General features: G+C 53.0%; 1 protein-coding gene across 7 annotated transcripts in view; it reads left to right on the top strand.

Moving 5' to 3' along the window:
- Window positions 1–13,790, top strand: part of IGSF9B (immunoglobulin superfamily member 9B) — a 50,534-nt gene extending 36,744 nt beyond the window's left edge. For 4 of the 7 annotated variants that reach the window (XM_050983496.1, XM_050983495.1, XM_050983494.1 and 1 more), the window contains 2 exons: window positions 2,204–2,325; window positions 2,733–13,790. In XM_050983496.1, coding sequence (XP_050839453.1) covers window positions 2,204–2,325; window positions 2,733–2,956 — 346 coding nt within the window. In that variant the 3' untranslated portion in view covers window positions 2,957–13,790. Of the gene's footprint in view, window positions 1–2,203; window positions 2,326–2,732 lie in introns of those variants that run through there. The other 3 variants (XR_007779456.1, XR_007779457.1, XM_050983497.1) reach the window with 3 other exon arrangements.
- The last annotated feature ends 545 nt before the right edge of the window (window positions 13,791–14,335 follow it).

The following is a 14,335-nucleotide window of genomic DNA, read 5'->3' as shown; positions in this document are numbered from 1 at the left end:
ACTTGGGAAGGCGTTTGAGCTCTGCAAATGTAAACGTTGTCTTCTGGATGAGGAAAAGCTTGGATCCAGCCAGCGGGACTCCCAGCATGTCTAATGAGCTGCTTCATCTCTGGCTGATGTGTTGCTCTGCTGGGAGCTGGAACAGAGGCTCTCCAGGGACTCTCCGCACCCTGACGTCTCTGTTGCGTTGGAAAACATGAAAAGGAGCTTTTCTGTGCCCAGTGTTTGGGTTTCTGTTGCGTCTGCTGCGCCTCAGCTGCTTCTTCACCTCGCGCTGCACTTCCCCGGGTGCTCTCCAATGCTGCCAGCAAAACTGAGAAGCTTCACAATCACACTCATCTTCAAAAAAACCCAAAAACCCTTCTGCTCCCCAAGGGGAAAAATCTCCCAGGAGCTCCTTGCCTGTGCGCTCCAGCTGAAATTTCAACGCTCTGGAGACCCTTGGGATGTTGGATGGGAAGCACTGCTGTCACACTGTGCTCTGCACACGTGGGGACCCGTGGAGGAAAGCCTGCAGGGGGTCTTCAGTGCCAGCCAGGCTCTGCCTGGACCCCAGGGGAGATGAGGAGCTCCAGACTCTCCGTGGGTGGGTGTACTCTGGTACCACAGCCTGGGAGTGCAGGGTCTGTGCTCCAGCCCGTGTCCTCGCCCCTTCCTTACTGCTCCTGCCAGCAGCCACGGTGTTTTTGCAATGCTGGATGGGGCACACCTTGCTGACAGACAGGGGGACATCATCCTCAGTGGTTCTGTGTCCCAGCAGGAGTCTGAAGGCACTGATGTTGCCTCTTGCAGCCAGCTGAGGTGATTCCTCCTGCCCTCCTGCTGTCCATGGCTTGCAGGGTTTGCTGATGGCTGCCCTGGTCACAGCGGAGCTGCCATCAGCACTGTCCTCTGTGTGGCTCCTGTGACAAAGTTTGGTTGCTGACCTCTGGTGACCAAGTTGTCAGAGCAGAAGAGAGTCATCTCCTCTGAAGGGTGCTGGCAGGCTGGTTTAAATCTCCTTTCCTCACTGGAGCCTGGCTTAAAGTGTGGGTTTTGTTGCAGTGAAAGGTGCTTTGTGGAGGCTTCCTGTCTTCTCTGGACACCTTGTCTGCAAGCGGCTTGGGTTTATCCCAGATGGCCTTAGACTTCTTCTGTGGCATTAAGAGTTGGTGACTCTTGGAGGGTCATGGAAGTAAAATGGAGAAGGGGGAAGGAGACGGGAAAGCAGCAAGAAGGGGGGATGCTGTGATGTGTTTTAGATAAGAGCTGGACTGCCCGCTCTCCTAAGGAAAAGGTTTTCCTCTAATGCTCTGCTCTTTACAGCAGTCATGCTTTCCAGGCCTTGGATGGGAAAAACAGGTACAGTGAAGGAAATAAAACAAAAAATCTCTTTGCAAAGGGGAGGATACTACACCTTGAGCTGGTTCCTGTAGAAGAGTTCCCCAGGGGGTACAGCTGATAAACTATCCCTTGCACCTGCTGGCTCTCCTGCAGGAAGCACCCCTTTGCAAATGTCCTTCTTGTCCTTGCAATAAAACCTTGTCAGTGTTCCATTTCCAGCTCCCAGCCTCTCGCTGTTCCAGGAGCAGATGCTCCTGTGCTGTTGCGTTTCTGTTGTCGCTTCTCACAGGGACCTGGGAATGAGGTATCTCTCCCGGCTCTGTTGGTGTGTGCCCTTGGTGTCCCTGTCTGTCGTGTGGCCCCTGGTTTTTCTGGCTGTGGGAGCAGGGCCAGCAGGATCCTGCCTCCCTGCTGTTTGTGGTGCAGGTGTTGTCCGCCCCGGGTGGCTCATGGTGCCCGTCTCGATGCTGCCATGCTGCTTCTGCCTATCTCTTTCTCTTCTCTCTCCATCACAAGGGGTACCCTATCACTTCCCAGAAATGCCTTATCGGACATAGGATCTGCCCCGTCCTGTTTTGTCTAGCAGTGTTGGCATGGCAGGCAGGTGAGCTGGGGTGCCCACGTTGGATGTGGCACCGGCCGGGTCGATGTGCCGCTCGAAAACGTGGAGGAGACGTAGGGGCACAGCGGGGACGCCTCACTTCCTCCATCCCGCGCTCTGGCACACCTGGCTGGCCCTGCTCCCTCGGCCCTGGGTTTCTCACCTCTTCCTTTTCCACGGCAGAGCCAGCTGGGATCGGCTGATCCCCCACCGGGGACGTCCAGAGGCCCGAGCGTGGCCGGGAGCCGCTGATGGCATGTGTCTGCTTTTCCTTCCTAGAAAACGTCCATCTCCGCCCGGGGACGCTGCTGCACCTGAGAGGCTCGAAGCTCTGAAATACCAGCGGATAAAGAAGCCCAAAAAGTCATCCAAGGGCTCCTCGAAATCCAGAAAACAACCCAGTGAGTGCGAGGACCCCACGGTCCCCAACGGCATTCCCTGTGTCCTGCTGTGAGCAGAGCTTGGGCAGATCCCTGCCGGCTCCAGCGCTGGGGTTCTCCAAGCCTGTTCCTGGATGCTGCCCTTGTTCCCTGCCTCCCAAAGGGATGTCTCCCCGGGCTGCTTGCCTGCAGGTTGTCCCTTCTTTGCTCCTCCAAACTTAGTCCTTTCCATGCATCTCCCATATTTAGTCATTTGTTTGGATTTTGAGTGTTAATTTCATTTTCCCTGATGCTCAGCATTTTCCCTTCTTGCCAAACTGCGTGTTCAGGGCCAGGCTTGCTGTTGCCTCCCTTTTTCAGCAAGCAAAGTGCTCTGCTCTGCCTGCTGCTGGCTCCAGTCCCATCTGCCTTCTCTCCCCCCTTCCCAGATGGCTCTGCCTCCCAGGTTCAGCACCCTCCCAGCTCTCAGGTACTGTCACCTGACGAAGCTGTCTGCCTCCGCAAGAAGAAGAGACACCCTCGTCAGGATCCCTTCGCCCGGCTCTCAGCGCTGAAGGACGACCTCTGCCACCGGCAGCTCCCTGAAGACCAGACAGCCATTCTCAACAGCGTGGACCACGATGACACCAGTGGACACGCCACCCTGCTCTAGCCTAGCACCGGTCCCAGGAGGTGGAACAGGAGCGGTGGAGGGAGCTGGTGTCACATCACGGGGGGATGGAGGTGATGGGAAAGAGGGGGGGACACCCCTAAGCTGTCACCTCTCTGAGGGGTTCGGTGGCTCACGGCGGGGACGAGCTGGGGTACCCGGGGGATGCTTTGGGGAGAATGCTTTGGGCTGGGTGTTCCTCAAATCCACTTCTGCCTCACCCCAAACAGTTTGGGTGGGGTGGGAAAGGGGTGTTGCTCCTCGGTTTTGGAAAAGATCTCTAGGCTTCAAAGGCATGGATGGAGCTTTTGACATTTGCGTCGGCAGCGCGCATTTAGGGGGAAAGTGTGGGATTGAGCAGCTGGCCCTCAATCGCCAGAAGAAGTTGAATGACACAGGGTGTAATTAAGTGACAAGAACCTAACAACCCAGGCGGGAACTGGTAATCCCATGAATCTGATTATGATAAACACATGACCAAATAATTCCAGGAAAGCTGTAATTGTGAAAATCTCCCTTCCTCCCCCCTTCCCCCCTCCTTTGACGTGAAGGTAACAGCAGCAAAACCACCCGTGACATCTTTCCTTACCTATGTCTGAAAGGGAAAAGCCAGAAAGACCCCGAGCCTTCAAATCAATGTGAGAAATCACCATTTGTCTGTGCAAATGCACTTGAGCCTCGGTAACGTGTGCTTGCTGCCGTGCGAGCGCGCAGGTGTGGGGCTGATGAGATCTGAGGGTGTTTCCCCCTCCAGGTGTGGCGTGTGCCGGCTTTGGTGAGGGTGGGTTTGATTAATTCTGCCCGACACTCTGTGTATCTCAGGCAAATGTTCTTCAGGGCCACGTGGTGATGTGATTTCTTACTGTGTGATGTTCAATCCCTACCGATAACGCAAAGCGGGGAGACGCGGGCGTGGCGAGCGAGCGGGGTTTGGCTGCCTGGTCCCCAAAGCCTCCGTTGGCAGGTGCTGAGCCCCAGGGAGAGCATCTGGAAGTGCCCAGCTCTGTGGATGGACGTGGATGGCTCCGTGCAAAGCTAAGCCCAGCGTTTCGCGACAGCTTAAAATATGTTGCTGCTGGTTTCACCATTTTTCCCTTTTTCCTTCCTGCTCCAGCCCGGATGTGTCGGCTGTGACACGTGCCAGGGTTGTGTGCCTCCCTTTGCTCCCTGTTCCCCTTAGTAATACTGTTCTAACCCTTCACCAGAATGTATTTCCTCTTCAGAATGGGGTAGGTTTGGTGGCTGGTGGTTTTCTGGATTGCATAGGCCTTTTTTTTGGTTTGTTTTTAGCAGGCAAGGTGTAACCCGAGAACAGCCGGGCTCACTTTCCTGCTCTGCCTCCACTCTCTGACTGCGTGGCCTTGGGCAAGTCACTTGACCTCTCTGTGCCTCAGTTCTCCCATCTGTAAAATGGGGATAAGTCATATTTGAGCACTTTGGACAAGCACTTGGTGGCCTACAGACTGCAAGTGCTATGTAAATGCTTAGTGCTAATATCAAGCAATCCCTACCTTTAAAATATTTAGAGTTGGTTCTTTTTTTTTTTGTTTGAAGTGGTAAAATCAACCACTGCATCCAGGTTTGCACAGTTCTTCCTCTCTGGTAAAGTGCTAAACCCTCCAGCCTGCCTGGGAATAAAACACCGAGTGTTTCATGTAGATATTCTTGCTTTGAGTGGATTCAAGCTGTAGAAAAAGTGTCAGGAGAGCTGGAGAGCCTGCAGGCATGTTTTTAGCCCCAGGCTCTCTATTTGCATATGAAACTTTTGTTTATTCCCAGGTAGAATTGCCAAGAGATTCTCTGCAATCTCGCCTTTAATTCTGCTTTGCCTTGGTTTTTGCTCTTGCTGCTGGTTGAACTTCCAAGGGCTGAGATGTTTGGAGGAAGACGTGAGCTCTCGGTTGTGATCTGGCTCTCTGACCATGCCACGCTTTTAGGTCAGAGCCTGTTGATTGCTCTGCCTCCACATACCTGGTTTTAGAGGTTGTGCTTCCTTTCCCAGCAGGATGCTCGGGAACCTGTGGCCACCAAAAGCAGAGCGCCGTGTCTTTTCCAATCTTCAGGCCCTAAGTAAGGTTTGAACCACTGGACAATGAATCCTCTAAATCGATAACCAGATATTTCTGAGCTTTAACAACTTTCTCAAACCATCACCAGGTTTGTCTTGGGAAGGAGGGAGGGTCTGGCAGAAACGCCTCTCTCTTTCCAGCCTGCACCAGGGCTTTTTATTGACGTGACGAGTGACCTGACGTAAGAACCTCAACTCTCAGAGTGAGAACTCAACCTTGCTAACAGTATGACGGCGAATTTCTTTTCTTTGGGTGTGTTTTTAGGGTTTTTCCCTAGAACCTGCTCGGATCTGAATTGATTTAATGCCATTCTCCCGCTCGGCAGCGGGGAAAACTCTGCCTGGCTTGGCCAACTTCAGCTCACCGGTCACTCCAGCCGGGCTGCTCCTGATGGACAGGTGACCCTCGGGGCCGGGGGAGGCGTGGAGGCTCTGTGCTACCTGTGCTGTGGCCAACTTGCTCTTCCTTTTGCTCTCATTGCCTCAGCCTCTGGAACAGAGGGTTGCTTTTCCATTTGAGTGCTTTCCAAACGATTTACGACACCCGTTCGGATGGGCCAGGCGCTGTCTTCAGGCTCTTGAGGTTTCTACCTCAGGACTATGCCCCATCCTATCTTAAGGAGCTCTAGAGGACTTGGAGTGCAGGGCAGGTTGACAGAGCATGCTGGCTTGCTGGGTCAGTCTTTTGAGATTTGTTTTCCTTTTGCAGGTGTTTTGAGCCACTGGGCTTTTCATGGTCTTCGACCTTTAGAGGCTGGAGCTGCAGCCCTCTCTCTTTCAGCCGTGTACCTGCCACGCTGCTGGAGTGGGAAATCCCGCCCGGGCGCCTCGTGGAAGCAGCTCCTCCCTAAAACCATCCTTAACTCCTTTCCCTGCTAGACCGAGTTACCTTCCGATAGACTCGGGCCGTGCTTTGGCTGACTGGCTCGCCTCTTGCTTTGGCAACCTCCTCGCTTCTCCAAACCCTCTGGTTTCCATGCCCTTCAGGGTTGCTCCTCTCTCCTTCCGTGGACCTGGAAACATCGAAGCCGTGTCAGACGATGCCAAACACTTCCCCCATTTCACCCCCGTTTGAACTCCGTGTCGCTTTGGTGGTTTGCAAACACAGCTGCTGTCGCTGCTGCTGCTGCTTCTTCATTTTTATTTTTTTTTTCTTTCCTTTCATGCTGCAAAATATATCTTGATTTTTATCTTCCTGGGCCAAACTCTCTTATTTTCTAAGCTGGTCTGAGGTAGATGGCTCTTTCTGTATCAGTAACTGTACAATTCCTCCTTTCACATTGTGAACATGATGTTCCATTAGGTCCCTTGGCAAATCTGGCCCACGATGAAGAAATTCCTCTGAATCACAAGGATATTGTCCCTGGGCTCTGCTGGGGTGTCAGTGCAGGGGTTCCAGCCCAGTTTTGGGGGGTCCTTGCTATGATTCTCCCTGCAAGGTGGCCATGGTGGGGATGCTCCAGCACTGGTTTCATGCCACCTTGGGGGTTGCAGGACTGGGGTACCCTGAACTGGGGGAGGTGACATGGAGAGGTGGGTACAGGATGCTCCTGGGATCCTGTGGAAGAGGGGTGCTCCTGAGGTGCTGCCCCTTGCAGTCCAACAATGAGTCCTGGAGCAGGAAGGGAAAAAGGGCAGGGAAAGTGCTTTGCCTGCTTTTCCAGCAGGACTTGCTGAGCTCTCATCCACGTGTTTGGAAGGTGACTTTGCTGTGCAGCCCCAGCAGCGTTTTGGTTCTGCAGTGTTGATGTGAAGGGAAATGCAAGTTAGTGTAAGGGTGGGAGAGGGAGCGTTCAGGGCTTGTTTGTGGGGCCCCGTTTCTGTGCCTGCTACTAACAGCACCCACAGGCACAGGGAGCAATGAGTTTGTGGGAGGGGGGAGCTGCAAGGTCCCAGGGCCCCTTCCCAGTCTGAACTTTGGCATGGTTTGCACTCTGCCCCCTGAGCTGAGAGGTCTCTGTGAGCCCCCAGGGGGTCTGTGTGAGCTGAGGATGCTTTTCCTGGGAGGATTCTCATTCCTGCTCCCCTGTGCTGGTCACCTGTGACTTGGAGGCTGCTTTGGGGCACTGGGGGACTCCAGGCTGTTCATCTGGTGTCTGTCACCTTGTCAGCTGGCTCAGTGCCACCTGCTTTGGAGGAAGGCTGGAGGTGATGCTGTTTGGATATAGAAATGTAAAGGGCATATAAAGGGAAGAACAGCTTGCTGTACCTACCTCTGGGAGTGTTAAGGACATTGGATATGGAATCAGCAGCCCAGGCATGGTCCTGGCAGGGCTTAGTCATGTCTGGTGGCATCCAGACATGGCACACATTCCAGACTCATTGCTGCTCCCACCTTACTGTCTGTATTAGGACAAAATCTGCCTGGCATTTTGGTTTCTCTTCCTGCTTCAGGCAGTGACGTGGATTTGGGAGTTCTCGGAGTTTTGGGTTGGTTTCAGCTGTAGCTCTTGTCTGGAGGTATTTTTCCATGAGGCTGGACCTTCAGGGATTTCCACATGTCCCACATGGGCTCGCTGCAGCCCCGGACTGAAGTCAGGGCTTTTTTGGAAGGAAATCTTCTCAAGGAACCGGAGTAAAACCCACTGTACATATGAGATATAAATAGATAGAGAAGAGTAGGACAAAGGTAGATAGGTTTGCAGAATTCAGTAGATTTGCATGTCGGGGTATGTGTGTGTCATGGGGAGAGTTTAGAGCTGTGCTGGAGCGGGGGATCAGGATGGGCAAAGCTGGGAAGGGGCTGGGAGCAGCTGCAGCCTGAGGGGAATGTGGGGATGGAGAGGTGCTGGTGTGAGCTGCGCTGTGGCCCTGCTGCACACAACAATTGCTCTGTTTCTTTATTTCATCCCCAGTTTTTAGCTTTGCTTTGTTCATGGTCTGTGCCTCACCCCTGGGCCGTGAGATGGAGGAGCAGGAGGGACAGGTCCTGTGCTCTGCGTGTCTGAGGCACGTGGGGCGTGACACGGGACACGACATGGGGGGGGATGTCACATTGCCTCAGCTCTGGTGCCATTGCTTAAAGAAAAAGCTGCACCACGCAAAAACCCTTCCCTCAAGTCCCTCTAGATGCTGCTCTCTGGTTACTCGTGTGAAAGCATTTTGCTTTGCGTCTGTTCTTCCCAGAGAAGCGTGAGTCAGAAGGGATGAGAGAGGGATACAGCTAAATTTGTCCCCTGAGCTGAGGAATGCAGCACTGGCTGTGCCAGCCAGCCCCAGCAGTGATTCCTGGGAGGGACAAAATGTTCTTGACAGTGTGTTTTTATTTTAAACCTCATTAGCAGGACTTTGAGGATCTGAGGCAGAGAGGGGATTTGGTCACCAGTGAAGCCAGAGCTGGTACTGACCCCAGGCACAGGGGCAGCTGGATTCAGGCTGGATCCCACTCCTCTCCCAGAGCCATCCCTGTGCTGTTTGGGCACAGGGTAGCCCTTACAGAAAGCAGGATATTTACTCCCATTTTGCCCCTTCAGCTTAATTATTTTTGGGGTTTTTTTTCTGTTTTTGAGTGTCTTGACTCCTCTCTGCCCATGTTTGTGGGAAGGAGAGGTGGGAAGTGCAGTTGTTCCCGTTAGAGATCTGTCAGGGAATGCTTGATCCAGGAACTGAGGGCTGGGAAGCAGCGACCAGATTTGGCAACACTGGTGCCAGCAAAAGAAGAAACTTAATATTGCATTCAATTTCCATCAGCTGGCACATCCCCAAGCAGGGAGGACCAGTGTGGTTGTGGGAGGGGACGGGAGATGGGAGCCTGTTCCCCTGCCTGGGTGACTGGGATGAGAGGGAGCCGTGTTTGCCTGTTTTCCCCAATTTTGGGTGTTTTGGCACAGCTGGCTGAGCTCTTTTCCTCAGCATTGCGTGACAGCAGGATGAGCATCCCCAGTCCTGGGGCTCTGGCTGACTTTTGATATGTGCATGGATGGAGGAAGGACCTGGGGAGGGGGTGGGCAGGGAGAGGGGCTGGTCCAGGCTTGGGGTGTTGGATGAGGCAAGCATGTGCTGTAGAGGTAGATAAGGATTTTTGTACTGGTTGCAGTGGGGTGGGAAATGCAGCATGGAGGGGCTGGCATCCCCCATGGAGGACAGTTTGCCCAGATTTTATATTTACCATCAAAATGACACTTTCTCTCCCAGGAGGGCTTTTATTCTTGTTCTCCTGAGGTTGCAGGGCTGCAAAAGAGGGTGCCCATCTTCCTGGGTCTGAAAGCTCCTTGGATTTCCACCCACTCCCCCCCCAGCACTTAGATGAAAATAAAACACACAAAAAAAAAAGACTTGAGAAATGAGCCCCAGTATCTCTATCTAAAGAAATGATATTGGTGTATTGAAACCGCATTGTATATAAAATTAAACAAATATATATTTACTCTCTATTTTAGAAGGGGGGGAGAATAAATATTTAAAATAATTCGTTAGTAATAGGTGTCAGAAACTACTGTGCAGCATGAGAGAGGCTGTCAGAGGTGGGGAGAGTCTCAACAGCAGGAGCAGAGCGAGTATTTTTACATTATATTGCGCTTCAGCTTCTCTGCTTCTCCATCCACCTATAAATAGACAAAAATATATATACAAATATATATAAATATATATATAAAATTATATATATCTAAGTCACATAGCTGTTTTATTTTTGTATCCATGCCTAGTGCTGTTTGAGCAATACAGTGGCGAGGGAGAGGAGGGCTGGGCCAGGCTGGGGGGCTTGCAGTGCTCCGGGGGATCCGCCCTCTCCGGGCCCAGCATCACCACTGTTTGCTGTTTCAGTAGGGAAAAACACTAAAAAGGGACAAAATCCCAGGATGGGGAAGCCTGGGCTTCCTGCCAGCTTGCCCAGGGCCGTGGCGAGGTGGTGCTTCCACTGAGGGCTGTCTTGGGCTTTTTTTTCTTAGAGAAAAAAGACAAATTTCAGCTCACAGGAGCATCATCCTGGGGGGGTGGCACAGGGTGGGGACACGCTGTGGGGACAGGGTCCCCACGCTGCTGCCTCCCTGGTCACCTGTCTTTGCTGTCCTCATAAACCTCGAGGGTTTCTGAAACCCTCCTGCAGTTGGTGGAGCCCCTCAGAGCCACCCAGGTGGCCACAGTGGGATTCTCCAGGTCCCTGCACCCGGCTGGAGCGGGGAACCTGCTCCGTAGGGAATGTCAGTACCTGTCCAGGAGAGTCCTGGGGCTTCTTGGTGCTGTGGGGTCCACTGGGGCAGGATCTGGGGCTCTCTCTGCCTGAATGGGTGGGATTTGAAGCTCTCCCTGCCTGGATGAGGTGAGGGGCTCCCCATGTCCCTCTGGATGGGCTGTGGGGCTCTCCCTGTCCCTCTGGATGGGATCAGGGGCTCTCCCTGTCCCTATGGATGGGATCTGGGGCTCTCCCTGTCCCTGTGGATGGGATCTGGGGCTCTCCCTGTCCCTATGGATGGGCTGTGAGGCTCTCCCTGCCTGGATAGATGGGATCTGGGGCTGTCCCTGTGGATGTGATCTGGGGCTCTCCCTGTCCCTGTGGATGGGATCTGGGGCTCTCCCTGTCCCAATGGCTGAGGTGGCATCGAGCCCTGGCACGGTGGGGGATGTGCTGGGGATATTTGGGGCTTTTCCTGCAGGGCAGTACAGACCCGCCGGATCCCTGCCCCCTTCCCCCTGGGCCGTGGGAGGACAAGGAGCCAGTTTGGGACTGAGCAATGCCAGGGAGCTGCAAACCACCCCTCTGCCTTCGCTAGGGCACGATTTGGGGATTGTCTTTGGGCTGTGGCGACCGGGACTTCGCTCCCCTCAGCCTGTGTCCCACAATCCTGGGCTCTGGGGGGGTCCAGGTGCTGTTGTTTGGGCTCAGATGTCCCTGAGGGGACAGTGGCACAGCCCTGGAGTGCTTACACCCCTCCAGAGCAGGCAGAGGTCCCTCAGCGTGGTCATGCCGTGTCCCCATGGCTGAGGCACTCCCAGGAGCTGGCCCCTCGCAGCAGCCCCGTGTCCTCTGTAGGTGTCACCTGTATTTTCCATGATATTTCTCTCTCTTCTTCGTCGGGTCGGGGGGGCTGGGGTGGGGGATGTTTCTAAATATCCAGCCGAGATTTGTTCAGCACCAATTCTTGATATCGAAGCAAAGCATGTTTGGTGGGACTAACTTGCATTTATTAGCGGTGAATACATAAGTGAGTATTTTATATGTTAAAAAAAACAAACAAACGTCCAAAAAAAAAAAAAAAAGAAAAAAAAAAAAGGATGTCAGGAGAAAGAGAAGGGATGAGATTTCTCACCGCTCGGTGTCCGGGCTGGGGGGCTGCCTTGCCCCCCCCCGGTGGGGCTTTGGGTATTGCTGGGGGTGGGCAGGGGGGCGGGCAGCTTTCTCCTTTCCCCATCTCCCCTGGAATCACTTACAGAAAAAAAACAGGCAAAGGAAAGCTAGAAATGTTTACAAAGCACACTTCCCACAGTACCGTTAACCCTCTGGATGCCAAACAGACACATCAGGAGCTGCCCCTCTCTGCCCTCAGGGGTGGTGGCTCCCACAGCATCGTCCTGCTTCCCGTGGTTTCTTTGGTTTGGTTTTTTTGGACACCATCCCTGCTGCCTCCATCCATGTGCACCTGCCTGGAACTTGCTGTCCAGGGGGGTTTGCTTCTGCCCCCTCCCAGGCTCTTCCTGCTCGGCTGGCAGCTGTGGGAAGCGCCTGTCTCTGCTCGGGAGGTTCTGGCTCGGTGGGAGATGCTGGCACTCACTCCTTGCCCTCCCAGATGCACTTTAAGGCCAAACTTCCCTTCTTCCCCTCTCTGGGGCTGGCACAGGGCAGGCAGGGGATGCTCCCGTGGCCCCAGGGGGTGCAGGACCTTCCACACATCTGTGCAGGCTCTTGTCCCTCGGCATTTCCCGTGTGGGGAAGCCCTTTGGAAATCCTGGGAATGCCCACGTTGCCATAAGGTTCATCCTTTGGGCATTAGGGGATCACACCTGCACTCCAGCTCCTCGGGGAGCAGCCCTGGGTCCCCCTGGGAGCATCTCCAGCTCTCCCATGGGAGCATCCCTGGCTCTCCAGGGGAGCCCAGACTTTTTAATCCCCTTTTAATAGGTTTGTAGACTCTCTGAACCCTCGTAGACCTCCATAGGTAGCTCTTGATTTCATCCCCTCCTAACCCCATAGTGTTTTCCCCTAAGGCAGGATTTTCTTCCAGACCCAACGCCTCTCTGGTTGCGTGGGACAACTTTTTCCTCTTTTTAAGAAGAATTTCTTGCCTCTGGATATAAAGACTAGACCATCCAACCTCGTTTCCATCTCTTGAATGTCGAGTATTACGATGTATAACACACGTTAGGGTGCTCTTTGGTGCTGTTTCAATGGTAACCAGTGGAACTGACTTTTTTAAATAACAATAACAATAAAAGAAACTTTAGTGCCGCTGGTTCCATAACGTTCCTTGTCGTGACCTTTTTTTTTTAATTATTTTTTTGGAAGTTTTGTTAGGGTTTTAGTTCTTTTTTTTTTTTTTTTAATTCTTTTTGAATTTTTACTAAACAGTGAGTAGCAATCAGCTGCCGGGTTTCTGTGGTGTTGATTTTAGTGACTGGTGGCTGCTGTAAGCTGGGCGGGCTGTGTCTCAACTTAGTGGGATTTGGGATCAAGTAGCTTCATTATGGAACTGCACACAGCAAAACGAGCATTTGATGGGAGCCCAGACGGCAACTAGAGGGTTAATTTTTGAACTTTCAGGTATGTTCCTCAGACGAAAATAATAATAATAAAAAATAATTAAAAAAAAAAAAAAGATAAGAGAAACAAAACACTATTTTTTCAGTAAGCTTTTTTTTTCTGTAAACGATTTACAAATAAATCTGACATGATGGTGCTGTACCAAAGCCTTATACGAAACTTATTCCGCTCTCTCTATAATCTCTCTGTATCTGTATTGTTGCTCTCGGCCTCCGCCAAGGCCAGGAAATGCCAGCAGGAGGGACCGATGGCCGCGCTGCCATCGGCATCCCTGGAATTCCCCGGGATGGGAATCGTCATTCCCCGGAATTCCCGGCCCGCGGGGAGGGAAAGCCAAATTTCAGCATCACTCCCCAGGCGTGCGATGAGGGGCACAAGAGGGGGTCCCTCACCCCAAACTCTCCTTCCGACTGGGTGCTATCCTGCCCTGGGCAGGGATCCGAGACCTCGCCGGGAGCGCTGCCCGCTGCTCCCGGCATCCCCACGGCGGCTCCGAGGGCGTTTTACCCACCGAGCCCCCTCCTCCGGGGGATCTCACATCTTCCAGCTCAGCCCGACCTCCGCAGTGCTCGGCCGAGGCAGACCCCTGGCTCTGCCCTGCGAGCCCTCCCCCAGCCCTTCCCCTGGAGAGCTGGGGCTGCTTTGATAGCTCGAAGCAATAATCCCACTCTGCCAAGAAAGTTGGGTCCTTTTGGCTCTTGGACTGTTGCCAGTTAATGAGTAAATGCTCATAAGCCAACAAAAAGTGGAAGAAACGAGAGTTTGAAGCCCTGCCTTACTGGGAGTAGCTGGCCCCTCGGTCTCTGCCTGTTGGAATTTTAAGGCCTGCTGAGTACTTAATTTATCGCCGGTAACATTGCATGTTCATAGATTGACTTCTTGAGTTGATTTTTTTCTTATTTTAATGTACCCACTATAAGAAATTCTGGCAGTGTTGCAATGTTACGTACAACTAGCCATGCTGTAGGAGAATGATGGGTTTTGGAATCGATTAACTTGCTCCTCATGTAACATTACCCTGCTTCAGAAATGTTTTGTATTTTGATATAAATAAACATTTGCTAAAAAAAATATATCTATAAAAAGGCTCGGTTGTTGCCATTGATTTGGTCGGAGGGGCTGTGGGGAGGGGATGGGCTGCCCCAGAGGTGTTTGTGGGGGATGCTGCGCTGTTCTTTGACCTCAGCATCCCAAGCTGTGTGGTCCCCCTGGGATTTGAAGCTTGTCCCAGCTGGTGCTCCAGGCTGAGGTGGATTCTGGGATGGACACTGATGCTCATGTCCTGATTTTGGGCAAGGAATTAGAAAAGGGGACAGCCCCAACCCCATCTGGCAGGGTGATGATGGACAGTAAGCCCTGTCCCTTACTGTTCCCTCCCACTGTTCCTTTCTCATCCCCTCCCCTTTACCTGCTGCCTTTGGAGTTTTTTGCCTTTTTTTTTGCTGCTGATTCATCCCGTAGGAGCCCCAGGATATTGAAGCCTGTGTGCAGCCATGGAGCGGGTCCGGGGCTGTGCGGTGCCCCGCTGTCCCCAGGCTGGCTGGTGGCCGTGCCCCGCTGTCCCCAGGCTGGTGGCCGTGCCCCGCTGTCCCCAGGCTGGTGGCAGTGCCCCCCTGTC

The sequence above is a fragment of the Serinus canaria genome, chromosome 24, assembly GCF_022539315.1.
Source record: "Serinus canaria isolate serCan28SL12 chromosome 24, serCan2020, whole genome shotgun sequence".
NCBI lineage: Eukaryota > Metazoa > Chordata > Aves > Passeriformes > Fringillidae > Serinus > Serinus canaria.
This window is presented reverse-complemented; position numbering and strand designations above follow the sequence as displayed.